Below are 25,219 nucleotides of genomic sequence, written 5' to 3' on the forward strand. Positions count from 1 at the left end.
CCACCTCAGGCTCTTCCTATGCAGGCCATCCAATCAAAGACAGCGGCTGAGCAATGACGATGACATCATGCTGCTTAATCACAGGAGCAATCATCACTAAGAGTGGGAATGGAAAAAGTCTAACACCCACCTACAAGACAGATGAGTGTGTATGCATGTCTGTCTAGTAGGTGTGTGTGTGTGCTGACAGGCAGTGCTTGTCAGTATGACGGATGTGTTCAGAAGCAGTGGAGAACAGGTCTGATTAAAGGTCTCCAGTAATGTTGGCACGAGTGTGTGTGTGTGTGTGTGTGTGTGTGTGTGTGTGTGTGTGTGTGATTAAAGGTCTCCAGTAATGTTGGCATCAAAGGGGGATTTTCCATCAGGAGTTTGAGTAGAACACTACACCACAGCCTCTTCCTGAGTGGCAAACCTCCAGCAGCATCTCTCCCCTCTCTGAACTAACATCTTTCTGTCATCCCTCTCTAGCGCTCTCTCTCTTCTATCTCTCACCATTAAAGGTGTGTGTGTGTGTGTGTGTGACCCTCAGGCCCTCATCTCTCTACTAGTGCTGCCGCGATTAGTCGACTTAATCTACCTAATCGACCATGAAAATTAGTCGACGGCAATTTTTTTAGTCGAAGAGTCGTTTTACTATTGACCACCTATTTATTTTTGGTCTCCCGTCTCAAATGGCTCACTGTAGGCTAATGTTATTAACTCTTGAAAAGGACGACTGTCTTTGGATGTTAAACAGGCTACTTAGACTTTGGCAGTCATGTTTTAAACTCTGCTAAGGTCGCAAGTGGAAACGCATGTAGCAAAGCTGCGTGCCTGCCTGCTTTCAGCGCGATCCATTATTAGGCAGTTAAAGGGGTGGTTCAGGATTTTGGACATAGGACCTCATTTCCAAGTAAGCAAGTGTGATATTTATCAGTGGAGACCGTTTTCAACACGTTTCATCCAGTCGTTCTAATTGCAGAGTTGCAAACAACTAATTGCAGAATTGCAAACAAGACTGTTTTTAGTGGCAGGCTAGCACATACCGTTGACTTGTGCTAGCCTAGCACCTGCGAACTCTGCAATTAGAAGGACTGGATGAAACGTGTTGAAAACGGTCTCCACTGATAAATATCACACTTGCTTACTTGGAAATGAGGTCCTATGTCCAAAATCCTGAACCACCCCTTTAAGCGGGGGAGCTAACCTAGTACGCTAGTCCAGACTCTGACTAATATAGCATTGTGGAAATTGCAATAAATGAAGTGAAGAGAGTGGCTCACGTTGACAACGCAACGGCGTGTCATTTATTCATTCATACAAAAAAAAAACGTTAAAATGAATATGCCGCTGCCCGTGATATCAACAATCAAGGCGCAGCGTTATTTCCCATGTTCAATAAGTCACGACGCATATTTTTTTTAGCGTTCAAGCCAACTGATAAAGTGAGGTAGCCTAACTTATGTTTTAAGACGCACAAAGTGCCTGTAGCCTACTTGTTTTGAACATGCTGACATTTGCAAGTCCTCAACTCCTGTCGCCTTTCAAAGTTGGCTAGACCATCGTTTCTCAAACTTTGGGCCGCGGACGAGCACCGGCCGCAACGTGGACACTGCTGGTGGAGTGAAATTATTCCCGGGGCTTCGTCTGATAATTTGCTGCGCAATTGATCAAGGAACCATGGACCGACAGAAAAAGAAAACAAACGTTTCTGCAATCAGTGTCATCAAACCATAGAGGCATACAATTAAATGGTGTTATGAGCGTTCATTCAATGCATGCGTGTGCGCGAGCGAAACTGAAACCACTCGATAACGTTGGTAGCAAAGCTCCGATTCACCTTTTGGAAGGTTATTTAATTATGAAACAACATTTAATAGAACGATGTGGATTTATACAACTTCCATAAAAACAGAGCACAGACTAATACACTATCTAGCATTGTATTGTATAGTCAAATTTGCATAACATGGCCAAAAGCTATTGTGGCATAATTAAATATCATGCAATATTCTTCCCATTTGCCTACCAGTGTATGATGCTTGCATGAGGGAAACATCCCAAAACAATGGCACCCATATAATTGCTGTTGTTTTGAGAAGTATTTATCATGCAACCATGCAAAAGCAATGAAACTATTGTAATTATATTTTACATTGGTAAAGCAGTCCTCTGTTTTCATTAAACTTTTGCACTTTAAACATTGGCTGCTTTGAAGTGCATGTATAACAATATAGCATAACAATTATAATTGTGATGTGATATAATGATAATTTGATGGGGGGTGGGTTCATGTAGGTGCCATGATCGGCCCTCAGGTCAAAGAAGTTTGACAAACATTGAACATTGTCTATGTCCATGGCAACACTGGCATACAAATAAAGTATATCAAAAGGTCTGACATTAGATCTGATGGTATAATTTTAAATGGGTGATTTTTTTTTTTTACACATAACAGTTCACTTAATACGCTTCTAACAAAAGTAGGGTGATCTATATTTTATGTTTTCCCTTCAGTTGAGTTCAAAATAAAATGGACACAACGAAATAACAAAACACTTGATTTAAAAAAAAAAAAAAAAAATAAAAAAATAGTCGTTTAGATTAGTCGACTAATCGAAAAATTAGTTGAAAGATTAGTCGTTAGAAAATTAGTCGTTAATGGCAGCACTACTCCAGTGTTTCCCCTACAATGTATACATCAGCGGCGCAGCGCCGCTCCTGGAATTCAAGCGCCACTGCAAAAAGAGTTGCCTAATTTAAAAAAAAAAAAAATAGACGCAAGTGAACTTCAGGAACAGCTGCCGTTCGTTCAGGTTTCATGTCCACAAATAATAGTAGGCTAACGCTGAAGGCGCAGTCAGGGATTCCACAGGAGATCACGCTTGTTTGTGTTTATGTTTAAGTTTATTAGCAGACGCAATTTTGTGCCAAAAAACGTAGCTTACATTATGTTAACCAAGGAACCAAATTAAACACGCCAGCGAGATAGCTCTCCCCACCTTCAGTAGCCTATTCCCAGATAAATCCACGCATTGTTTCGCTTTTTGTTTGTGATACAGGCAATGCTTTCAAGCCCTGTGTTGCTAACATACCTAGGCTGTGAAACTAAGGTCTAGCTAGCCTATTGGTGGGTTTAATTGAATTTGAGTAATAGGATACGCAAAGCATTTACATCTGAGATAGTTTGTAATTCCTGTAGAGCTCATCAAAATTATAGATATGATACAAGACACTTATCTGCTATAATCCAAGTGAATTTTCTTCGAAGTTTTTGACCATTTTTTTTTACCAAATGACATGGGAAACATAATTAATTTCATCCACATATTCTTATGCACCATGCACAACAACGCTACTAAGTTAGCTTAAAACCCGTGGAGAATCAAGCCAGCGCCACGGGTCGTCCACGGCATTAAAGTGACAGGCACTCAATTCGACTTGCACAGCACCAATACAGTGTAATGGCATGAAAGAGAAGTCTATATAGTTTATACAGTGCTGTGCAAAAGTTAAGACACCCATGCTGAAATTGACTAAAGGGAGGAATAAAAACATATTTTGCCTTTTGTCTTAGAGGTGCCATGTGTAATGTCCGCCAAAAAATCAATTCCTACTCCACATTCCATAAAAGATGGGGGCAATATACCTCCAGAAAGTGAGTTGGTCTACCCTAGAGTAACAACCGAGACACGTGTATTGCAGTTTGGCTGGCGGTTATTTGTGTTGATGGTTATGTCATAATTTGTAACTCAATCTGTCCATTTCTTTCACAAAATCCACCAGAAGTCACAATTTAAGGAGTCATTTTTTCAAATGTTTCTCTTTTTTTTGGGGGGGGTGCTTCCTACGATCAACAGCACCGCTGCTGGAAAAGATACTAGGGGAAACACTGTACTCTCTACTCTCTCTCTGGCCAATATGCAGGGCAGTTCCTCTCCTGCGCTCGCTCTCTCTCTCTCACACACTCCTGCTCTTCTCTCCAGGAGCTCACTCGTATTCACACTCTCTCAAGCTCAGTCAGTCTCTCTCTGTCTCTCACTCACACACACATACACACACACACACTCTCTCTCTTCAGGAGCTCACTCGTATACACACTCTCTCAAGCTCAGTCAGTCTCTCACACGCTCACGCACACACACACACACACACACACACACACACACACACACACACACACACACACACACACCTTTCTCTTCTCTCCAGGAACTCACTCGTATACACACTCTCTCAAGCTCAGTCAGTTTCTCTGTAGCCCCTTTTACACTGCCGGATTTCCTGTGAATGTGTGTACCTTTATCGCGGAATGCCTGTCCTTTTTACACACACCGTGGCGGAACGGCGGTTCGAAGTGTCCCCCCAATTTTATCACTAGGCAGGGTAGACATAAAAGCGAAACGATTCATTCCGGCACCAGTGTAAATGTGTTCGGGCGGAATGGGGTAATCTGGGTGGGCGTTTTCGATGACACCACATATGTCCAACCCACCACAGGAGATTTAAAATCTGACTGATCAAAAGCAGCAATAGCAGAGACAGCACATTACGGAAATCTTTAAATCCACAAAGCTTCCAGTCATTGAACACCTGCTAGAGTTGACTGTAGGTCGGAATGCAATCGGTTGCCATATAGGCTATCCTAAAATCCAGCGATAAAACAAGTATGAACTCCTGGAGCGTCTGTCCTAGCAAGCTTTTACATTATCACATTATAACTACCGTTAGCCACATAACATTTAGAAGCTAGACATTAGCGAACATAGCTTAATGTCACTGTTTAACAAACAAACTAGCATGCTATGCAGCCATACAAGTAAACACAGCTAAATGTGAGGACAATGAACTCTTACCTTTATGGTCTACAAGTTATCCATAGTTAGTCCACTGTTATTTCCATCATGCATTCTTCTCGATATGAGCAAGTTAGAGATGGAGATAGCCTGACCATATTCTACCATCACATAGGTCTGACTAAATTCTCTCCAGAAACACTTTGTTGTAGCCTATAGTCTATGGACCTGGCCCAAAACTTGCGACAGCAGGCTTTACCCATACAAACTGTCATAGTATAATATGCAGTTTCTGGCATCCATAAGAAAAGCATTTGTAGATAAATGGCCAACTTAACTGTAGCTACATCTGACTCATCTTCAGGGAATAGCAACGTTACTAGCTCCTGATTAACAGGCTAGCCTACATGATGATTAAGCACATTGAAGAGGCTTTCTGTTCATTGGATCACATTTTATTTTCAGTTGTAAAAAGTTATAAGGGTAAAATTAGTGATGGCAAAATCCCCAGTTCAGAAAATCATTCATTTGTTCCCACTAGTGCAGTGCCTGTTCAAACATGCTATTCCTGTAGTCTAATTACATGCCTGCAGGTAGGCCTGCTTTGAAAATAGGATAGGGAAAAACATAATTCCAGGTAGGCCTAAGCATTTAATAATGAATAGGCCTACAGATAATATAATAATATAATAAATGTGAAGTGAGCAGAATTTAAGCATGGCTACATGTGACATTTTTTACAAATCAAAATTACATAATCCTAACAGCTGTTTTGAGTCAAGACTATATAGCCTATTGAATAACTTGATAGAGAAAACAAACATTTTTGTGGAATGATGCATCATATGAAAATTGCAACGGTGTGACTCAAAAACAGTCTCTGGCGGCCTATAAGTGACATCACACTCTGTCTGCCACTCGTTGCTTGTCGCTGGTTATGCTTTGCATGTGTGGCATTCTGAGACATTCTTTAATTCGGGACCATCATCGCTCGTTTCAATTTAGGACTTTGCAGTTGGAACTGTCGTTTGCTTATTCAAAGTCTAAAGACAGTCCAAAGTAGCCTGGGCTATTCATATAGCATCACACTCTGTCTGCCACTCGTTGCTTGTCGCTGGTTATGCTTTGTGTGGCATTCCGAGACGTTCTTTAATTCGGGACCATTATCGCTCGTTTCAATTTACGACCTTGTAGTTGGAATTGTCATTTGCTTATTCAAAGTCTAAAAGACAGTCCAAAGTAGCCTGGGCTTTTCATATAAGTGACATCACACTCTGTCTGCCACTCGTTGCTTGTCGCTGGTTATGCTTTGCATGTGTGGCATTCTGAGACGTTCTTTAATTCGGGACCATTATCGCTCGTTTCAATTTAGGACCTTGCAGTTGGAATTGTCGTTTGCTTATTCAAAGTTTAAAGACAGTCCAAAGTAGCCTGGGCTATTCGAAGTGTCTGTTTATTGCACATAATTTTTTAGAGTAATTTTGAAGAGCCACTGCATACCTGTGTTTCTTGCCGTGTTGTTGCAAAATCCGTGGAGTTCACTTTATTGTTGAGATCAGACATGTTAAGTTTTTACCCGTGTAACCTACACTGATCCAGCTCTGCCAAAGCCCTGCTTCTATTTTCACTGGTAGCTTACAGTACAGTGGTGTGTGGGAGGGTGAGTGGCTAGCGGCGAAAGCCAATGTGCTTCTTTTACCGATATATTTAACGATATCTTTTGCATTTCTTATCCAAACAATGTCAAATTTGGCACTGCACTTACTCATGCCCATAGCAAGACACCTGCCAAGTTTGAAATCAGTCTGACAAACGGTCAGCGAGATATGCGTGCCACAGACACACAGACGCTTCTTGCTTTATAGATGTGTCAGGCTACTCCTCACGGCCAATGTTGCACGTCACGCTTCATGTTGCTATTTGGTCCTGCCTCCTGGCTCCTCAAAATGCCGGCTTGTTTGTAAACACTCGCAGTACGAAGAACCAGGATGGCAATGTTTTGCCTCATTTTTAGACACACGATGCGGCATAAAGACGTCTCCTCTTCCCGTGAATGTTGCTCGATCTCAGTAAAAAAACTACTTCTGTCTCTCGCTCGTGCACACTCACCTTCTCTTCTCTCAAGGAGACACACACACCTTCTCTTCAGGAGCTCACTCGTATACACACTCTCTCAAGCTCAGTCAGTCTCTCTCTGTCTCTCTCTCACACACACACACACACACCTTCTCCTCCCCCTCACCTGTGCGCCGAGCTCCTGGATCTCCTTGCAGGATTCGGGGAAGACGTCGGTGGCGATGACAGGGTAGCCGTGTTTCAGCAGGTTCTTGGCCATCGGGTTCCCCATGTTGCCCAGCCCAACGAAGCCCACCTGCGTCTTAGACGCCATTGACCGGCTGGACACTGCGTGCACAATACACCCATCACATCAGTAAACAGAATCACACTCACTAATGTTAATAGACAATACTGTAGAGATATAAGCCATTTAGACCCGAGTTTACTTGTTAGCCTGTGTGTGCCTATGGTGTCTGCACTTATGATTCTCTACAACTTTTTACTGCATTGCCATGAACAAAGTAAAGGCAAAAAGGTGTTTCTTTGTCGAACAAATTGGGATGCAATGTGAGCCTTGAATTGGATGCCATGCAGGAATTTGCTAGGATCTCAAAACAGGATTTTGAACATTCTTTGCCATAGAGAAACACACAATAGCGTTGGATTATAAACATGCTTTGCTACAAAAATGTGAGGTAAGTCGAGCTATATGAAGTTATTATTTTGCTGTCACTTCGTCTGTTTTATAACCCAGAAGGATGTACTTGGTATCAAATAGCTCACAGGTCCGCGGGTAATTCAAACGAGAGTAATGGGTGCGCAGGTGAACGCAGAGAAAACCTATTCTCCTATGGAAAGTTTTCAGATCTGCACTCTTAGAATAGGTTGGCGACGCTTATCAGCGATTTAGTCGTGGCCAGCATATTTGAAAATATCGGCCACTAATATCAGCCGTTTTGCAGATGGCCGATGGGAGCAAAAAAAGGCCCATATCGACCGATACCGATAGCCTTCCGATATATCGGTGCATACATTCACTGAACACACACACCTTAGTCTACATTCTCACTGAACACATACACACAGTCTACATTCACTGAACACACACACACACCTTAGTCTACAGTCTCACTGAACACACACACACACACACACACACACACACACACACACACACACACACACACACACACACACACACACACACACACACACCTTTGTCTAGTGGAGGTGAAGGATTAACAACAGACAAAGACTATCTCTAAAGAGCTATATCTACTGACAAGGTAATGTTTCACGATTCTCGCTAGATTTGTCAGGCCGCCATTCTTGAAGTTGCATTGGTGGTTTTCTCAGTAGCGACTCACTACATTTATGCTGTATAGCTATGCTAGGTGAACGTCTACTACAAGTTCGTTTACCATCAAATTGGCTTCGTAAAGGTGAAAATCTTGCATAGTGTTCCTTTAATGAGAAGGTGAAAATCTTGCATAGTGTTCCTTCAATGTAAAGGTGAAAATCTTGCATAGTGTTCCTTTAATGTAAAGGTGAGTGAAGCAGCTGTTCTGTTCCTCCGCTGCTCCTTTGTCCTTGACTCATACACTGATTAACTCAAGGGCATAAACAATAGGAGGTTACACTTCAACCATACACACACACACAGAGCCAAAAGGTTGCAGCAGCAACCTGAAATTACCATGCAGCCGCACACTGATGACCACACACACATAGATAAACTGGTATTGTTGCTGCCACTGAGTTCCTCATTGACTTCAGTTCCTCATAGGAGCAGTATGCAATGAGATTACAGTAGGGAGGGGGAGGGAGGTCACACACACACACACATATGCTCTTTCTCTCTCTCACACACGTATGTGCTCACACACACACACACACAAGAGTGAGTGTGCAGACGACCGCTGTAGAGAATCTAAGATGAGGGAAAGTAGAGATCTGCAGAGTAAAGGTCATAGTTTATATACCTATATACCCTACACCAGGGGGTGGGGACTCGCACCACACACACACACACACTTCGCTCATCTCTGCAATACCAGCTGGAGAAAATGGACACAGTGACCCCACCACATTCAAGGGCACATACGCGCGCACACTGCACACCACACAGCTAGTCACAAGTCAAATAAAAAATATGTTAATTATATCCTGATCATCTTTTAAATAATTGCACCTACAATAATTTCCGACAAAAAGGGTGAAAAGGGTGAACTGGACATTTGAGAACACTGCGGATGAACATAACACTACATGGCAACAGTCCTGGTCTCAGTAACGGCCCTGGTCCTGGTCAGTAACTATCATAGTCAGTGACAGTCCAGGTCAATGACAGTCCTGGTCAGGTTCCTTGTCAGGCAACATCTGCAACATTTTAATCGACTTAATATGGATTCTCCTCAGTGCACAAAGCAAGGTCCACAATGATATCTATCAGTGTTGCACGGGTTTGGTCACAAGCGGCCCGTGGTCGCCCGATATTTATACCTGACCCGCAATCTGACCCGCTTATTTACAAAATGTGTGGTTTTGGTTATAGCCTACCATCAACTGTGACAGTAGGCCATTTCTGTAAAACAAACAAATTTATTTGCTAAACGTTATGCAGTAGAACTAGGGCCGGCGGAAGGCATGGGCATTCTGGGCAATTGGCCTGGGCGCCAAACTACCAGGGGCGCCACAGCGCAGCGAGCTATAGGCTACAACATTAAAAACACATTCATTGTCAAATAATGAGAATTACGGTGTGATATTGACCTAAAGTGTATTGAAACATGATACCGAGTGTGAACGTATGTCTCATAGCCCATCTCGGCTTGTCCCCTGCACTCCGAAATCTGGCGCTAGTTAGCCAATGCTACCAACAGCTTTTTCAATGGTGTTCCAACTGGAATCCATGCATTTCCACTGAATTATTTTGGAATCTGATCCCTTATCATACCTGTTCATTCTTACTCGTCGCTCGACTTATAGCCACTCATAGCCCGATGCCGAAGCACCACCATTGAAAAAGCTGTTGGTAGCATCGGCTAACTAGCGCCAGATTTTGGAGTGCAGGGGACAAGCCGAGATGGGCTATGAGACATACGTTCACACTCGGTCTCATGTTTCAATACACTTTAGGTCAATATCACACCGGAATTCTCCTTTAAATGCGGGAACAGTAACTAATTAATTTTCAGTGATATTGATTAAATAACAGTCATGAATGAGACGTTCAAAGCATAGTGCTGCAGAATACAGAAAAGTGCACAGGTTGAAAAACTTTTCTCCCGCGTATGGGTGCTGATCTTCAGCCTGAATCGCCAGGTTGCTAGCAGTGGAACACAGCAGAGGGACGACAATGTAAAAAGGTAAAATCTGAATCTCACCATGTCACTGAATCAGGGGAGCAATGAGCTGGTTTCCCCGCAATAAGATGGTCCTATCGCGGGGTGATGAAACTGCGACACTCGAAGTGCGTTCCTAATGTCATGTTTAAATGCACACCTAACAGACGGCATCATATAGGTAGTCCGATTTCTAGCCTACACTGTTTTAAGTCACAGACAACCAAAGTAACTTTTATGCATGCGCAAACCTATATGGCCTATACGTCCCGGTATATATGGCTGTGTAGCCTGTGTACCATAAGATTTATGCCTGCAGGCGCCTCCTCACTAGCTTAGAAATCTAGATGCACCTATAGCGGCAGCAATGATAATGGCAGCAATGGGGCAGCCATGGCCTACTGGTTAGCGCTTCGGACTTGTAACCGGAGGGTTGCCGGTTCCGAACCAGTAGGCACGGCTGAAGTGCCCTTGAGCAAGGCACCGAACTCCTCACGGCTCCCCGAGCGCCGCTGTTGTTGCAGGCAGCTCACTGCGCCGGGATTAGTGTGTGCTACACTTCACTGTGTCCTGAGTGTGTTTCACTAATTCACGGATTGGGATAAATGCAGAGACCAAATTCCCCTCATGGGATCAAAAGAGTATATATACTTATGTGGTCTGGCTTGTCAAGCTACCTGCTCACAACTGTAGGCTAAAAGTTTAACATGGGCAGGTGGAAAGTATCAGCATTATTTTACTGAGCGACTTGTCAATAGGTCTTGTACCTAATCTAAAAAAGCTGTTCCAGGTCAGTATATAAATCTATTGCTTGCATGAGGTCTGGGAATTGCACTTACTCGGTTTGGCTGGGAGGGCTTCTACCAGTGCCGCGTTTGTGACGAGTTACTGTATGTTGGTCGTGCCTGTTTTGTGGCCGTCATACTTTTAAATGGCTTCGCAAGAAGTAGGCCTACATAGAACATAACTTGCACTACTGTCTTCTTCTTTAAGAACCTTTCCAAATATTTCCCATATATCGCTTTTCCTGGAGGGGTGTCTTATTTTAACTTCTCGCATCTTCAGCTTCTTTACCGTCTCCATCTCTACCTCTCCACCTATGTGGCAAGTAGGTCTACTGTATGCTTCAACCAATGAGATCTTTGAAAAGCAATTTTGTATTGTCATAGCATAAGTGACGTCGCTCAGCCTGCCACTTGTTGTCTAGCTATGTGGCATTAGCCTATCGCTCGTTTCAATTTGGGACCTTGCAGTCGGAATTGTCATTTGTTTAGTCAAAGTCACGGTCAGCGAGATATGCGTGCCACAGACATTAGGACACACACACAGACGCTTCTTGCTGTATATATATATAGATTCCAACCGGACCAATTTGGCGATTATTAAGTTCCTCTGACCTCAGTTCCTGTAACTTTCAGCTCCTACTTCAGGGCAGGGTCTTTTGCCTTTTCCGCATAGGAACACTTAGTGACCTAGGTCTACACTGATTGGTCCAACTTTAGGGGTGGGCGATATATATCGTCTGCGATAATATCGTGATTGTTGTTTTAACGATGTGCAAAATGACATTATCGAGTATTTAAATTACTTATGGGGAAAAAACACCTGAAATCACGCACTGAAGACTCATACATTCCCAGGAGGTAGGTTATGCAGGACAAGTGCAGCAGAGCAAGCGTCACGTGATCACTAGTGGGTCACAACGTTGTCCCACGCAGCCTAATGTTTATTTTGTGCAGGGAGAGTAGCCTACTTGGGATTTTATGCGGCTACTTCGGTTCAAGTAGCATTGATGAGACAGTCACGTTTTTTCCTACACGGTATTATATGGAGAGAAAACATTAGCCTTTGAGTATTTTAATAGTCAGTTGTAAACAAATACCTATTCTCATGTAACTCTTTTGTAAATGGACTGAAGTTCGCTCTAAATATCTACGTTTACCGATTATGCTAACCGTTAGCATCTCTATGGGATTTCTCATATACATTAGCCATAAGCTAACGCATTAGTTTCTATTCTGTAACTTGGAATGCTAGCCTATGTGATTGCTCTAAAACAAAACATAGAAGGAAATAACTGAGATGTAGGCTACTCTGTTGGTCTGCTCTTAGTTTTACAGTGAATCCTATGTAAAGGTTTGAAAGGAACTTCAGCTTCAGACTTTCTCTTGGGAAACTGTTAGGCCTATTCATCTTCTCTAATGTAGCTGGCTAGACCATGTCATTGCCACACACACAAGTGGGGGCAGAATTGGAAATGTGTCATAGACTGACAATGCATTGGTTGATTTGGTTAAAAAGTCACAGGTTAGGTTATTGGTTATTATTGTAATGATGTTATTCATAAATAATGAGCTGTAAAGTAACTCAGACTTTAACAAAAACTTTATTTTAAAGGTCACATTCACTGAGAAACCGTTTAATACTTGTTACTTTCGAAATACTATAGCTCACACCAAGTTGCATATGCATGCTGCACGTGAAAATGATCTTCTACCCCCATTGCCCGCATTAGCCAATGAAAGAAAATACACGGAAAAACAGGGAATCAGAAAGAGCCCTTCCCAATGATGCCGAAGGGAAACTGGCTATTCATGGCCTCGCCCACCTTGGCTTGTGACCGCCTACAGGAAGACTGGAAGATTTTGCGGCTAGGGGATTGTCTCTCTGCAGCTAGTAGGAGCTAACAGCAAGTTGCCAACATGGCGAAAAAAAAAAAAAATGCCTGTTTTATTTTTTTTTTAAGGCAATAACACATCAATGTTGCATGTCTTGCCTTAGAAACATGAGTTGAGGAAGAAATGGTTCGGATTTATCGTTGGAACACCACCACCGAAGTAGTGCAACATTAGTTCTGTGTTCCAATCATTTCAACCACACTCACTGCCTTAGAAAGTGGTTTTGCATCGATGTTCTGAAAACCTGGTTCTGTACCGTCATGACGATCGACCACCAGCTCACAGGCTGTAAGTACAAACAAACTTTTCCACCTAACGTCTGTTACAAAATAGCATGTTCATATTCTTCACGCTAGCATGCATGAAAAGGGTACAAGCTAGGCTTAGGCTAGCCTATATTACAAGGAAGCTACACCAGGCAATCGCAGAACTGAAGTGTTCTGTTCAAGCGACGTGTAAAATCAGAGAATGCCTAATAGGAAGGGCTCTGGTAAAATCCATTAGAGGAATGGTCTATTTTCCGAACGTAGCCTACAGGCCACTAACACGCCAGGTGTAGCTACTTCCATTGATTAGGCCTATTGGAAGCTAATTGTTGCAGTACATAACGTGAACGGAATGCTTCAGTTACGTGCCTGGTGTAGCTACACTCATAAGAAACTGACCACAGCACCCAGAGATTTAGCTTGTTGAACCTATAATCTTCTTACCTAAGCGTTAAACCACAAATAATAATATTAGCAACAATATTTTATGCTCAACTAAGTACGGGTATTGTTCTAGTCTAAACAGGGAAAATCAAAAACACAATACCCCTGCACTATTAGGCTAAGTTGCTATCACTAGAGCTCAGGTATTTACTCTAATTTATGTCTTCTTGCCATTATTACATTGACATACAATAATGTTTTGTTTGATTACTTGCTGTTTACTTAGTGTTTTGTATGTCTTCCAGAGCACATCCTCATGTCAGGCTACACAGTTTTCTAGCCTAAATTAGGTCATCACTTTAGAAGCAAAGGTTTGTGATCTAACTTTTATTGTTGTGCTAGTTAGTTTCTAGAAGTCTTTTTCTAGTAGGCTAATACAGGTTCTGATGTGCTCGTCAATGTTTTTTTCAATTCATGGGTTTCTTCAGGTCACTTTCCACAGGTGTATAAAATCAAGCACCTCGATTATGAATGCAGACTGCATGGTGCTTGATTAATACACCTGTGTAAATGGACATGATGAAACCCATGAATTGCATAACAGATAGAATTGAGATTACCAAATGTCTTCTTGTGGGTGTGCTACTTAGTACATCATACACCTTACCACAGTCACTAAAATATTTTTGTTTCCATTGTGCCAGTACAGTTTTGTGAGATAGTGAATGTCCTGTGTACTATTAGTATCTTGTAACTTGACAGTAATACACATTTATTTACTTTAGGTACCCAAACAGAATCCTTCATGAAAAGTATGAGTATTGATACAAGCACTTCGGATACACCATGGGCATGGGGGCCTGCTACCTCTACTGCCATCAAGCCTGTTCATCCAAGGCCAGCTAGAAGACCTCGGGTTGATTAAGAGGAGGAGGAGGATGAAAGCGACATCTCCACAATAACACCTGATGGCTCCACCTATGGCCCAGCGCAATCAAAGAGCAATGTAATAAAATCACAGCCAACGAATGGGTTTTGTCCCTTCGGATCCCCAGGACAATACAAGCCGAAACAACAACTCAGACCTTTTTCCCTAAATAATCCCAGCACTATCTTACAAAGGATCTGTAGGCCAGATGTCTGCATCGTCTGGCAAAAAGAGGACATTGTTAATTCTGTGCATAGTTTGGATGTTCTTGTTTTGTGTTTGCATTATTTTAATAGACTGCAATATTACTATTTGTCAGTGTTTCACGGACCACCTAGCAAAAAAAAAAAAACAGTAGACCTACTTCAACAGTATATTACACAATAGGCCTTCTTACTGAACCACCTTGCTTATTGTCTTTGCACCTTGCTTATGGTGTCAGAGGATTCGTATGATTTAAACTGGCATAGGTTACATCAGTGTTGCAGAACTGTTTGGATTTACATACAAGTTGGTTCAATATTGCAAACAACTCATCTATTATATTTTACCACATCTACTTGTGGAACACTTGAGAGAGCTTGCAGACCACACTTTGAGTACCACTGCTGTATGTAAATATAATAAAGTTGTTTATAGACAATTGACCTGTTTTGTATATTTGTTTTAGGAGTTTCATCAGTTTTGTCCCTTTTAAGCTAAAGGTTTATCTTACCTTTCATATCTTCTGTCTCACAGAGGGCCATAGTCGTCATAGTCGAATGTTTAGTGCATTTTGAAGGGAGTACATTATGCTAAGGCAGACTGGTTCTAATCCTGGGTACAGGGTCATACAGACAACAGGGGTACTGGTGTTGCCCATTTTTCTAACCACATGAGCAATCCCCTTATGAAAAAGTAGTATAGGAATCTTATAGTATTTGGGACAAAATATTATAGTAATCTTATAGGAATAATTGGGACATACTGTAGAAGTACTACTAATAACGCTATAATATCCTGTAACCGCTTATAGTTTTTTCTATAGTTGTCTTATAGTACCTATAGTATGTCCAAATACTATAGTATTCCTATAAGATTACTGTAATATTAGTCCCAAAATACTATAAGATTCCTATAGTAGGCTACTTTTTCTGTCATACATGACAGAAAACAACTTGAGTAGGCTAACCTCTGCCAATGTCAGGCTATCAAAGCCATAGTTCTCATTACCGGAGAAGTCTTGCAGCACACATTCTCTGCTTCTGTAGGCATTCTGGTACAATTCTAGCAAAATATAGCTAGGTAGGCGTGTTTGCATTTAGATCTATCTATATATTGGGCTATGACCAAGTGGTCTTTCAATGATAGTATCATGGAATTCAAACCATAACTATCTAGCTATTCCAATAGCATTAGCAGGCTAGGTCAGTGGCTGAACTGCATTTAGGGTGCTTACCTGTGTTGTGAAGTAAAACATCTACTAGGAAGATTGCAAAGACTTTTGACTGTGTAAAGAAATAGGTCTTTATTTTAAAACGTTTCCAACTGTTTATTACTTGAAAGCAAGATGAGGATTGTCACAAACGTTTACCTCTTTTAGAGAAATTTTAAGCTGACAGGCAATTGTTACCATTCTATTAAACCAACGCTCACCGGACAAACGATCAGAAAGCGGTTCTTCTTCCTTCCTACTGAATACTAGGATCAAACACATTAAGTTGTATCCCGAAGACATTTTGTGCAACAGTTTTGACTCGAAGTTTTAGCCAGGTTTTAGCACTGTAAAGTTGAATATGGAGCATAGCACAGGCAGAATCGGATGAGGACGCACTGGAGGAAGTGTCACAGTACTGTTAGCCAATCAGAGGTGAATTCATTAGCATGTCATTAATATTCATGACTAGAGGCGATATCCAGTCGTTCCTCCCCGCCCACCTTCCCCACCAAACTAGAACAGCATGAAACAGACGCAGGACAGTATTTTTTTCACCAAAACCGGCTCACAGGGCATTCATCAATACTACAGACCACTGCAAAATTAATGAAAAAACGATGAGATGAGACCTTTAAAGGATATCGACTAATTATCGTTCTCGTCAAAATCACAAAAAATATCGAGATATTATTTTTTGTCCATATCGCCCACCCCTATCCAACTTATAAATCACGCCCACTGTCAACCTAAGTTGAATGGGCAATTTGAAATTGAATGGGCAACCAAATCCTATGGCCACTTTGCCAGTGCGAATGGCAAAATCGGTTTTAGGGGAGAGTAGTTAGTAGAACTGTTTAGAAGTGGATTGTTCCTATAACTACTTATAGTTAGGTGACTATTGACTGAACCTCATTCCTGTGGACCACTGGTCACACATCCAAACAAATCAATCACTAGTCTCTGATCACACACACACACACACACACACACAGGTTTCCTTGAGGCTACCAGATGTCTCAGGCCAGTGTTCAAACTATAGCCACCTGTTCCGCATAGCCCCTCAGTGTCCAGAAATTCACTGAAGCTATAGGCGTTGTTTCCGACTCATTACTTGAATAGCTGGGATTGAGATTGAGTAGCTGGGATTGATGAAACTTTGAATGAAGGACTCATACAGTGGATTCAAAACATGCTGCTCACAGGAAGCAATGGTAGAAGCTATTTAAAACGTGTAACTTTAAGTAGACTTGTGCAAACTGACGATAACGCTACATGAGGAGTTGAACGCATAGCACACGTTACAAGAATTCGTCTAACTCTTGAATGCAAAGTCGTAATAAAGCTTGATTTGTGGGCGACACTGTAGTTTCCATGCTAATCACAGCACTGAAAGGTGCATGAGCTAAGCCGTTTGATTTGTGATTACAAATAACGCGGTCATTCTGACCCAACGATGAGGAACACATACAGCCTGTCAATGACCTGCACTCATGACATTAGCTTACTAGCTAACCACACTAGCTATGGAAGACTGAAAAGCTGCGTGGAATGTGTATTATATTTGTACGCTAGCTTAGCACCGCTAACCAAGGCAACAGTACAGGAGACTAATAACGTTAGATAACTCCTTGCAAATATCCTTAATACGCACGCAGTTGACACATTCTAAAGAGATGTACAGTTTAGTTAACTGTACGTGAACACTGGACACATTACCGAGAGCCAGTCCGACATGGTTGGACCACCTTCTCCATAGCTTTCGGGACCCCCTCAATACAGCGGCCATGCTTCTTTGCTCCCGACCTCGGAGACACTGACATGAGATTGGATGCTGAATGAGTGATGTACTGCCTATCCGATAGCGAGTCTTCGGCGTCGCATCCAATGACCGGTGAGGAAGGCGGGGCATCCTGTACTGACTGGAGCAGACTGGAGTAGCCTACCTGTAGTGTCATTTGGAGTACTGTGTCAATTGTAGTGTATCCAACGCCAATGACTACATTGCAACACTGTAACGACTTCAGAGAACAATCGTGTTGTGACCATAACTTATTTGAGACATGAGGTCATTGGTGTGTTTAGCACGCCCACGTCTATAACACATGGGTCTTTCCGTGTCAAATCAGATAAGGTTGTTGCTGCACGGTCTAAAATGTTGTTCAAACCTTGTCAATAATGGGTCCCCTAAACCAAGGCCTGTAAAATATTTCTGTTCAAATCGTATGTCTTCATATTATTATTTATTTTTATTATTATTTATTATTATTTTCGGCGCAGTACTACTAACCGGAGCAAGTATAATTCCGCCGCTGCTAAGAAACTAGTCCCTCAAAATGTAATGCGATCGTTGAAATGCAAGGATAGAATAACGTTAGAAATAACACTGTCAGTACAGACATTTACATCGATAGTCTGGCGTTATAATTTATTTGCCTCGGGTGTACTTTGGAGTGGGTAAGACTGTCTTAGTGTCAGGCTAGCACATACCGTTGACTTGCGCTAGCCTAGCACCTGCGAACTCTGTAGGGTGGAAGACAAACAGTTCAGTATGACTGAACCAAAAGTTTGAACAGCATTCTTAATGATTTTCTACAAGGCCCTGATTTGGAAAAAACATGCAAAAAGAGTGACATTAAGGGTAGTACAAACTTGTTTTTGTAAGTATTTTGTATCAATCATTATTTTTTCCTTTACTATATTTCATTAATGTTGTACATGATATGTGGGGTAGCTAGGCACTTGAATCTATGTGAAAGTACCTCACTTTATGAAGTAAAGCAAGTGCCCATGATAGTAAAGCAAGTGCCCATGATAGATAGATAGATAGATAGATAGATAGATAGATACTTCATTGATCCCCAAAGAGTAATTCAAGGTCTCAGTAGCATACAGACATCACACATAACATGCACTTACAGCAGAAAAAGTAATATACTAAGTATATAAATATAAAAAACACTGAACAATAAAGACAGTAGAAGATAAAAACAATACTAAATATACTAAATCAAATATCCACATATGTGTGCTTAAGGATGAATAAGCATGAGGCACTTGTAGTGACAGGGCAGGGACTGAGCCTGTGATTCTGTATGCATGGTAAGGTGCTCTGTGAGAGTGAGTGTCATGGTGATGGATATAAAACAAACTATAGCAGTGCAATAATAGGTTGAAGATGAACATATAGAGTCAAAATCATTGTTTTGTCTCGGGGACAAGAATGAAAACACATAGGTAACCAAGTATAAGTGTATTTATGTATGAAAGAAACATGGTAATTAGCACTTTATACACAAAATGACTATAAACTGAGCTATTCCCACATTGATTGTTGTGTTCCTAACCATTAGCACTAGCATTTCAGTCCTCCTATGAACATTACCAAAAAAACAATCATACCTTGCTTTATCCTTCATGTCGATTTGTTGCAGAGACCTCAAATATTTGCTCAACATTAATAAAGTATTGTAGCCTATTTGCAGACAAAGTTATGATTGATGGCACTTTGTTCAATATCTAGGGCCATATATTAAACGTTATGATTGATGGCACTTTGCTCAATATCTATAGGGCCTTAGTTATATAAAACGAATGAACATGCAGTACAAGCATTTAGCGGTCCAGTCATACTGAGAACATGTCTGTCTTCCACCCTACAAAGTTGGGAATAATACTTTTCAAGATGTTAATGCCCAATCATGGCCTCCAAGATACAGCCTTTTTGAGAGAATCAAGACAAAATCAAGGGTGGAAAAATGTAGGCCAATGAAAACATTGGAATTACATGAGACTGCTGTTCATTGACGACAGCTCAGCTCTCAATACAATATCCCCCTCCAGACTGCTTTACAAGCTGGGAGACTTTGGCCTGTGCAGTGGTATATGTGCATGGCATGGGTCTTGGACTTCCTCACAGGCAGATCCCAGGCTGTGAGAATCAGGAAACACATCTCCAGCTCCATCTCCCTAAACACCGGCGCTCCACAAGGGTATGTGCTTAGCCCACTGCTGTACTCCCTGTACACGAATGACTGGGCAGCTATGCACAGCTCCAACTCCATCATAACATTTGCGGGTGATACAGTAGTGCTTAGGTCCATCTCCGACAATAAAGAGTTTGCCTACAGGGAGGAGGTAGATGGCTGGCATCATGGTGCCAGACTAACTGCCTCCAACTTAATATCAAAACAAAGGAGCTTGTGGTGGATTTCAGGAGGGGTTAGCACTCCTATGCCCCCCCTCAACATCAACGGGGCCCCAGTAGAATGTGTTAGCTGTTTTAAATATCTGGGTGTCACCATCTCTAAGGACCTTACTTGGTCTGCTCACACCCAGACTACGGCCAGAGAGAGTGGAGAGTATCCTGACGCAGTGTATGGCAGCATGGAATGGCAACAGCTGTGGGAAGGACAGAAAGGCCCTCCAAAGGGTGACCCGTGCTGCTGAGCATTGCTGCGGTTTAGCTCTCCCATCCCTGGACGAACTCCATCAGAAGAGATATTGGAGTAGGGCTATCAAGATTTTAAAAGACACCTCCCACCCCGGCAGCAGCCTATTTCAGCTGCTGAAATCAGGCAAGCGATTCAGGAGTATCATGTATAACACAGACAGACTCAGGAGGTTTTATCCACAAGGTGTTAGGCTCCTGAATCAAAACATGACATGCTCCCTCATGAACTGCACATGCACTTTAAGCCCTGGATCCACTTTTAGTGAGCACTTTTAGTAGTACAAGGATTTATTATATTTATAGGGGTAGTCTGGGGGGTATGTCTTTTATCGTATTTTAGCTTTTTATTTATTCATGTTTTAAACTGAACTTTTCCATAAAAAATCCATAACTTATTATTATACTATTAATATGTGATAGCACAGTTGGAGTGGAGTCAGGAGTTAATTTCACTGTTTGTTGTAAGTCTATGACTATGCATGTGACAAATAAAGAAACTTGAAACAAACATATCTTACAGGTCTTAGTTTTGGGACCTAAATATTAGGTAGAGACACATTTTCACTGAGAACTAAAAGTTTCCGAGCCAATGCTCAAGTTACAAACGATCTGCGTGCTTAGGCGGAAATAACGTCATGTTGTTGTTCTGTTCCAGGAAATAGGGGATGTAGGGAGGCTAGAAAGTGCGTCAATAACTTCAGTGAAATATATAGTTTGCATTTCAGCATGGAAGGAGGTAAGACCTAGTTTTAAAGGTTGCAATATTTACCAACCATTCTTTAACAAAACACTCGATGTTCTTATTTATTTAATCGAGGTCATTTCACTGTTGATCACCTCTTTGTCATCTGGCTAGCGAAGAACTCTTCGGCACAAGAACAGATAGCAAGCCAACCCACCCACCCCCTGCAAAATGTCATTCGGCCTGTTGAGACAGGGTTAGCAAGCTATCGGTAACGAGCTAACGTTTGGGTTCTTGTTGTCTAACAACACCCTTGATATGATCAGTCTTGTAACGACAGGAAGTCATTTCACATAAATGGCTTTTGTTGATTTACCCAAGGCTTGTAGGTACGCGGATTGACGTTAGATGGCAAAATCGAGGATTCATTTAACCTAGAAGCTAGCTGATATTTACTTAGCTACCTATTAATCCCATGCTAACACTAGCGAAGATGGTTGCCAGGTTCAAACTTGCTGTATTGTTTTCCTGGAAAGACGACTCCGTGTTGCGTGTTATTGTGCTGTTATAATGCGTGACAGTTGTCAAACCACGTTTGGCCCTATTTTTACGACACATGTAAGGGTATGGATCGTCATACATTGTCAGTTTTACTTGCCATGTTTACCCTAACGTTAACCATACTTGGATTAGGAGATGGCATGGCGTCGCTTCACGATAACAGTTAGCTAATGGCTAGCTAACTAACCCAGCGGGCTACGGCTTGCTATGTCCGCGGTAGTGTGTTATGATCTTTTTTTATACAGGTAATACTCGGTAGCTGGCAAGTATTGTAGCGATATATTTTTTTAGGATCTTCAAAACGCATCTAATGACCATCTGTTACCTTGTTTATGACAAATTCATTTCCCTTATAGTCGAGGTTTGTATGTTTATGGTTATTGTTTTTGTTGTGTTTAGTTTATTAATAATTTGTATATTCTTAAATTTAGGGCATATTATTCGACTATAACCTGTTCATTTGAATGTCAATGTACTGTTTATTGATGTCATTGTAAGTTGCTTTGTTTGGACAAAAGTGTCTGTCAAGAACCATAAACATTAACATAAAATTAGCTCAGATTTACAGATATCACACGTGACATATATGTAACATTAAAGATTAAACGGATGCTACTGCTCTTAATATCCTGGTCTTCCTGGATTAGCTGCTGCTATCAAAAGAACTGTACTTTGACTCGATATGCTTCAGAGTTTATTCATTAAGTTATTATAACAGTAACAGTGTGGTTTGTTGTGGTGAGCTCCGTGGCTTTACCGACCTCATGACGTGGGACAATATACGCGTGTGTTGCTGGAATTTCCAGTTTGGCCTCAGAGCAGAATCTGATGGAACTTGTCAAAGTTCAAGCGCTTGTCAAAGATAGATGCCACAGATGTGCTGAGTGCTGACGAATATTGAGACTGTCTATCTGATTAGCACCAGGATAAGGTTCACTGTTCACTGTTAACATTTTTAGACGCATTTTTTGTCATTTTTCTTTGCAAAGCTCAATGAATGAGCTAATTTAGATGGCTGGGCAGGAGAGGAGCGTGGTGGTCTTGTTTCAGGAGCATCGGTTGTTTGACTCTGCCACAATCTTGATACGTGAGGGCGTGCTCCATGTAGCCTAGCAGTCCGGGAGGAGTGACAAGCGTGCACCTGGTTACTCTATCAGCCCGAGCGCAGCAATTGCACTTTAGCAGAATTCGCTCCAAATAGAGCTGCCTGTGCGGATTATTCTGGCTGCGTGAGCTACTTATGGCTTGCCAGGCTCTCCTGGCGTCAAGGCACTGTCTGGGAGCAGGGCATTGTGTGTGGAGCACATAGGCGCCTCTGTTCTGTGTGTTTATTTTGTGTGTGTGTGTGCGCGCGTGCGCGTGAGAGGGTACTGTTCAGCAGCTGATTTCTGACTGGGCTGTGTGTGTGCTGCCTGTGAGACTGAGTCACCGGCATGTGCCAGTGGTCAGACAGCTGAGTCACCTGCATGTGCCAGTGGTCAGACAGCAGAGTCTGGGCCACATCCCAGCCAGATCAGAACCACAGCCTCTCCCGAGCCAGGCCCCATCCAAGACCGACGCAGAGCCGCTGGATGCTACGGTGGCCCAGTTAGCCATTGGGGATGCTTGGGTTAAAGGAGAACTCCGGCCATTGGGGATGCTTAAGAACGCGTAGACGCTTGGGTTAAAGGAGAAGAACGCGTAGACGCTTGGGTTAAAGGAGAAGAATGCGTAGACACTTGGGTTAAAGGAGAACTCCGTAGAAGTGTAGACGCTTGGTTAAAGGAGAATAACGTGTAGACGCTCGGTTAAAGGAGAACTCTGTAGACGCGGAGACGCTTGGTTAAAGGAGAAGAACGCATAGGCGCTTGGTTAAAGGGAGAACTCTGTGTAGACGCTTGGTTAAAGGAGAACTCTGTAGACGCGTAGACATTTGGTTAAAGGAGAACTCCGTAGACGCTTGGGTTAAAGGAGAAGAAAGCGTAGACACTTGGTTAAAGGAGAAGAACGCATAGACGCTTAGTTAACCCTTAGAACCCGGTTGATGCAAAGAGTGTCAAAAAACACACCCTTTCTTCTCTGTTACATTGCTCCGGAACTGTTTGTCGCAGCGAGATGAAACCTTTATTGCATGACAGAGCAGAAATGGGGCTTTCCAAAGAGACTACGCAATTGTCTGTACGATCAAGAATGAAAATAAAAAAAATAATGAAATTAAATTGCATCATATTTACAGTCTATACTTCTCTGCGTTCACCTGCGCACCCATTACTCTCGTTTGAATTACTCGTGAACCCGTGATCACATAGATATGGCAAGCATATCAGATGAAAGAGGAGACACAGGGCTATCCATTGGTACCATATCGATCCTTCTGGCTTATAAAAACAGACGAAGTGACTGCAAAATATTAACGCCATGTACACAAACCAACGCTGCACACCCATTACTCGCTTGAATTACTCAAGGACCCGCGGATCGGATATGCCACGTGTCAGATGAAAGAGGAGACACAGAGCTATCATTTGATACCAAGTACATCTTTCTGGGTTATAAAACAGACGAAGTGACAGCAAAGTAATAACTTCATATAGCTGGACTTACCCCATGTTTTTGTCTGTTTTTGTGGCAAAGCATGTTTATAATCCAACGCTATTGTGTGTTTCTCTATGGCAAAGCATGTTCATAATCCGGTTTTGAGATAGCAAATTTCTGCATGGCATCCAATTCAAGGCTCACATTGCATCCCAATTTGTTCAACAAAAAAACCTTTTTTGCCTTTACTTTGTTCATGGCAAGGCAGTAAAAAGTTGAGAATCATTATGAGTGCATACACCATAGGCACACATTCTAACACGCAAACTCGGGTCAAGTCAGATCAGTTCGTGTCACAGATATGGAGCGCAGAAAGGTCATTTTTCATCACTAAATAAAAAGTGGCATTTATTTCTGTAAATCACACACCACATATTTCTGTAAATTGCTCAGCCCCAGAGTATCCCTCCAACATGGCAATTATATTGCCCGATTCAGGACAGTCTGCCCTACATACACATGAAATGCATGTAGAGCTATGAGCTTGCTGTGGTGAGATACATGTCAAAATATAAGAATTTTTATAATATGCTTTTTATATTTGAATTCTTTAAAAATCAAAATAAAATCAATGCTAGTACTAATACATGAAATGATTGCAGATCTGGATAGCCTAGACTCTGCTGAAAAAAAAACCAATATGTAATATTTGTGTGTGGCACTTACAATGACCAGAATAAATCCTTATGAATAAAGGTAGTGAAAATGCCCTAAAAACAGCTTAGGGTTCTAAGGGTTAAAGGAGAAGAACGCGTAGACACTTGGTTAAAGGAGACCTCTGTGTAGAGGCTTGGTTAAAGGAGAACTCTGTGTAGACGCTTGGTTAAAGGAGAACTCTGTGTAGACGCTTGGTTAAAGGAGAACTCCGTAGATGCGTAGACGCTTGGGTTAAAGGAGAAGAACGCGTAGACGCCTGGTTAAAGGAGAACTCTGTGTAGACGCTTGGTTAAAGGAGAACTCTGTAGACGCTTGGGTTAAAGGAGAAGAATGCGTAGACGCTTGGGTTAAAGGAGAAGAACGCGTAGATGCTTGGCCCTCGGAAGTCTACCAATGAAGTATGGAGCTAGTTTGAGCCTCGTAAATGGTGTAAAACAGTGATTTA

The 25,219-nt window shown here is 41.9% G+C and overlaps 2 protein-coding genes across 2 annotated transcripts in view; one reads left to right on the forward strand and one right to left on the reverse strand.

The window, feature by feature from the left end:
• hibadhb (3-hydroxyisobutyrate dehydrogenase b) overlaps positions 1–17,715 on the reverse strand; it is a 48,428-nt gene extending 30,713 nt beyond the window's left edge. The window contains exons 1-2 of the mRNA XM_048260251.1: positions 17,567–17,715; positions 7,018–7,178 (exon numbers count right to left, since the gene is read on the reverse strand). Coding sequence (XP_048116208.1) covers positions 7,018–7,178; positions 17,567–17,636 — 231 coding nt within the window. The 5' untranslated portion in view covers positions 17,637–17,715. The remainder of the gene's footprint in view (positions 1–7,017; positions 7,179–17,566) is intronic.
• Positions 17,716–21,838: 4,123 nt separating this feature from the next.
• tax1bp1b (Tax1 (human T-cell leukemia virus type I) binding protein 1b) overlaps positions 21,839–25,219 on the forward strand; it is a 28,736-nt gene continuing 25,355 nt past the window's right edge. Inside the window, 1 exon segment of the mRNA XM_048260336.1 lies at positions 21,839–21,904. Coding sequence (XP_048116293.1) covers positions 21,854–21,904 — 51 coding nt within the window. The 5' untranslated portion in view covers positions 21,839–21,853.

Source organism: Alosa alosa, chromosome 13 (assembly GCF_017589495.1).
Source record: "Alosa alosa isolate M-15738 ecotype Scorff River chromosome 13, AALO_Geno_1.1, whole genome shotgun sequence".
Taxonomy (NCBI): Eukaryota; Metazoa; Chordata; class Actinopteri; order Clupeiformes; family Clupeidae; genus Alosa; species Alosa alosa.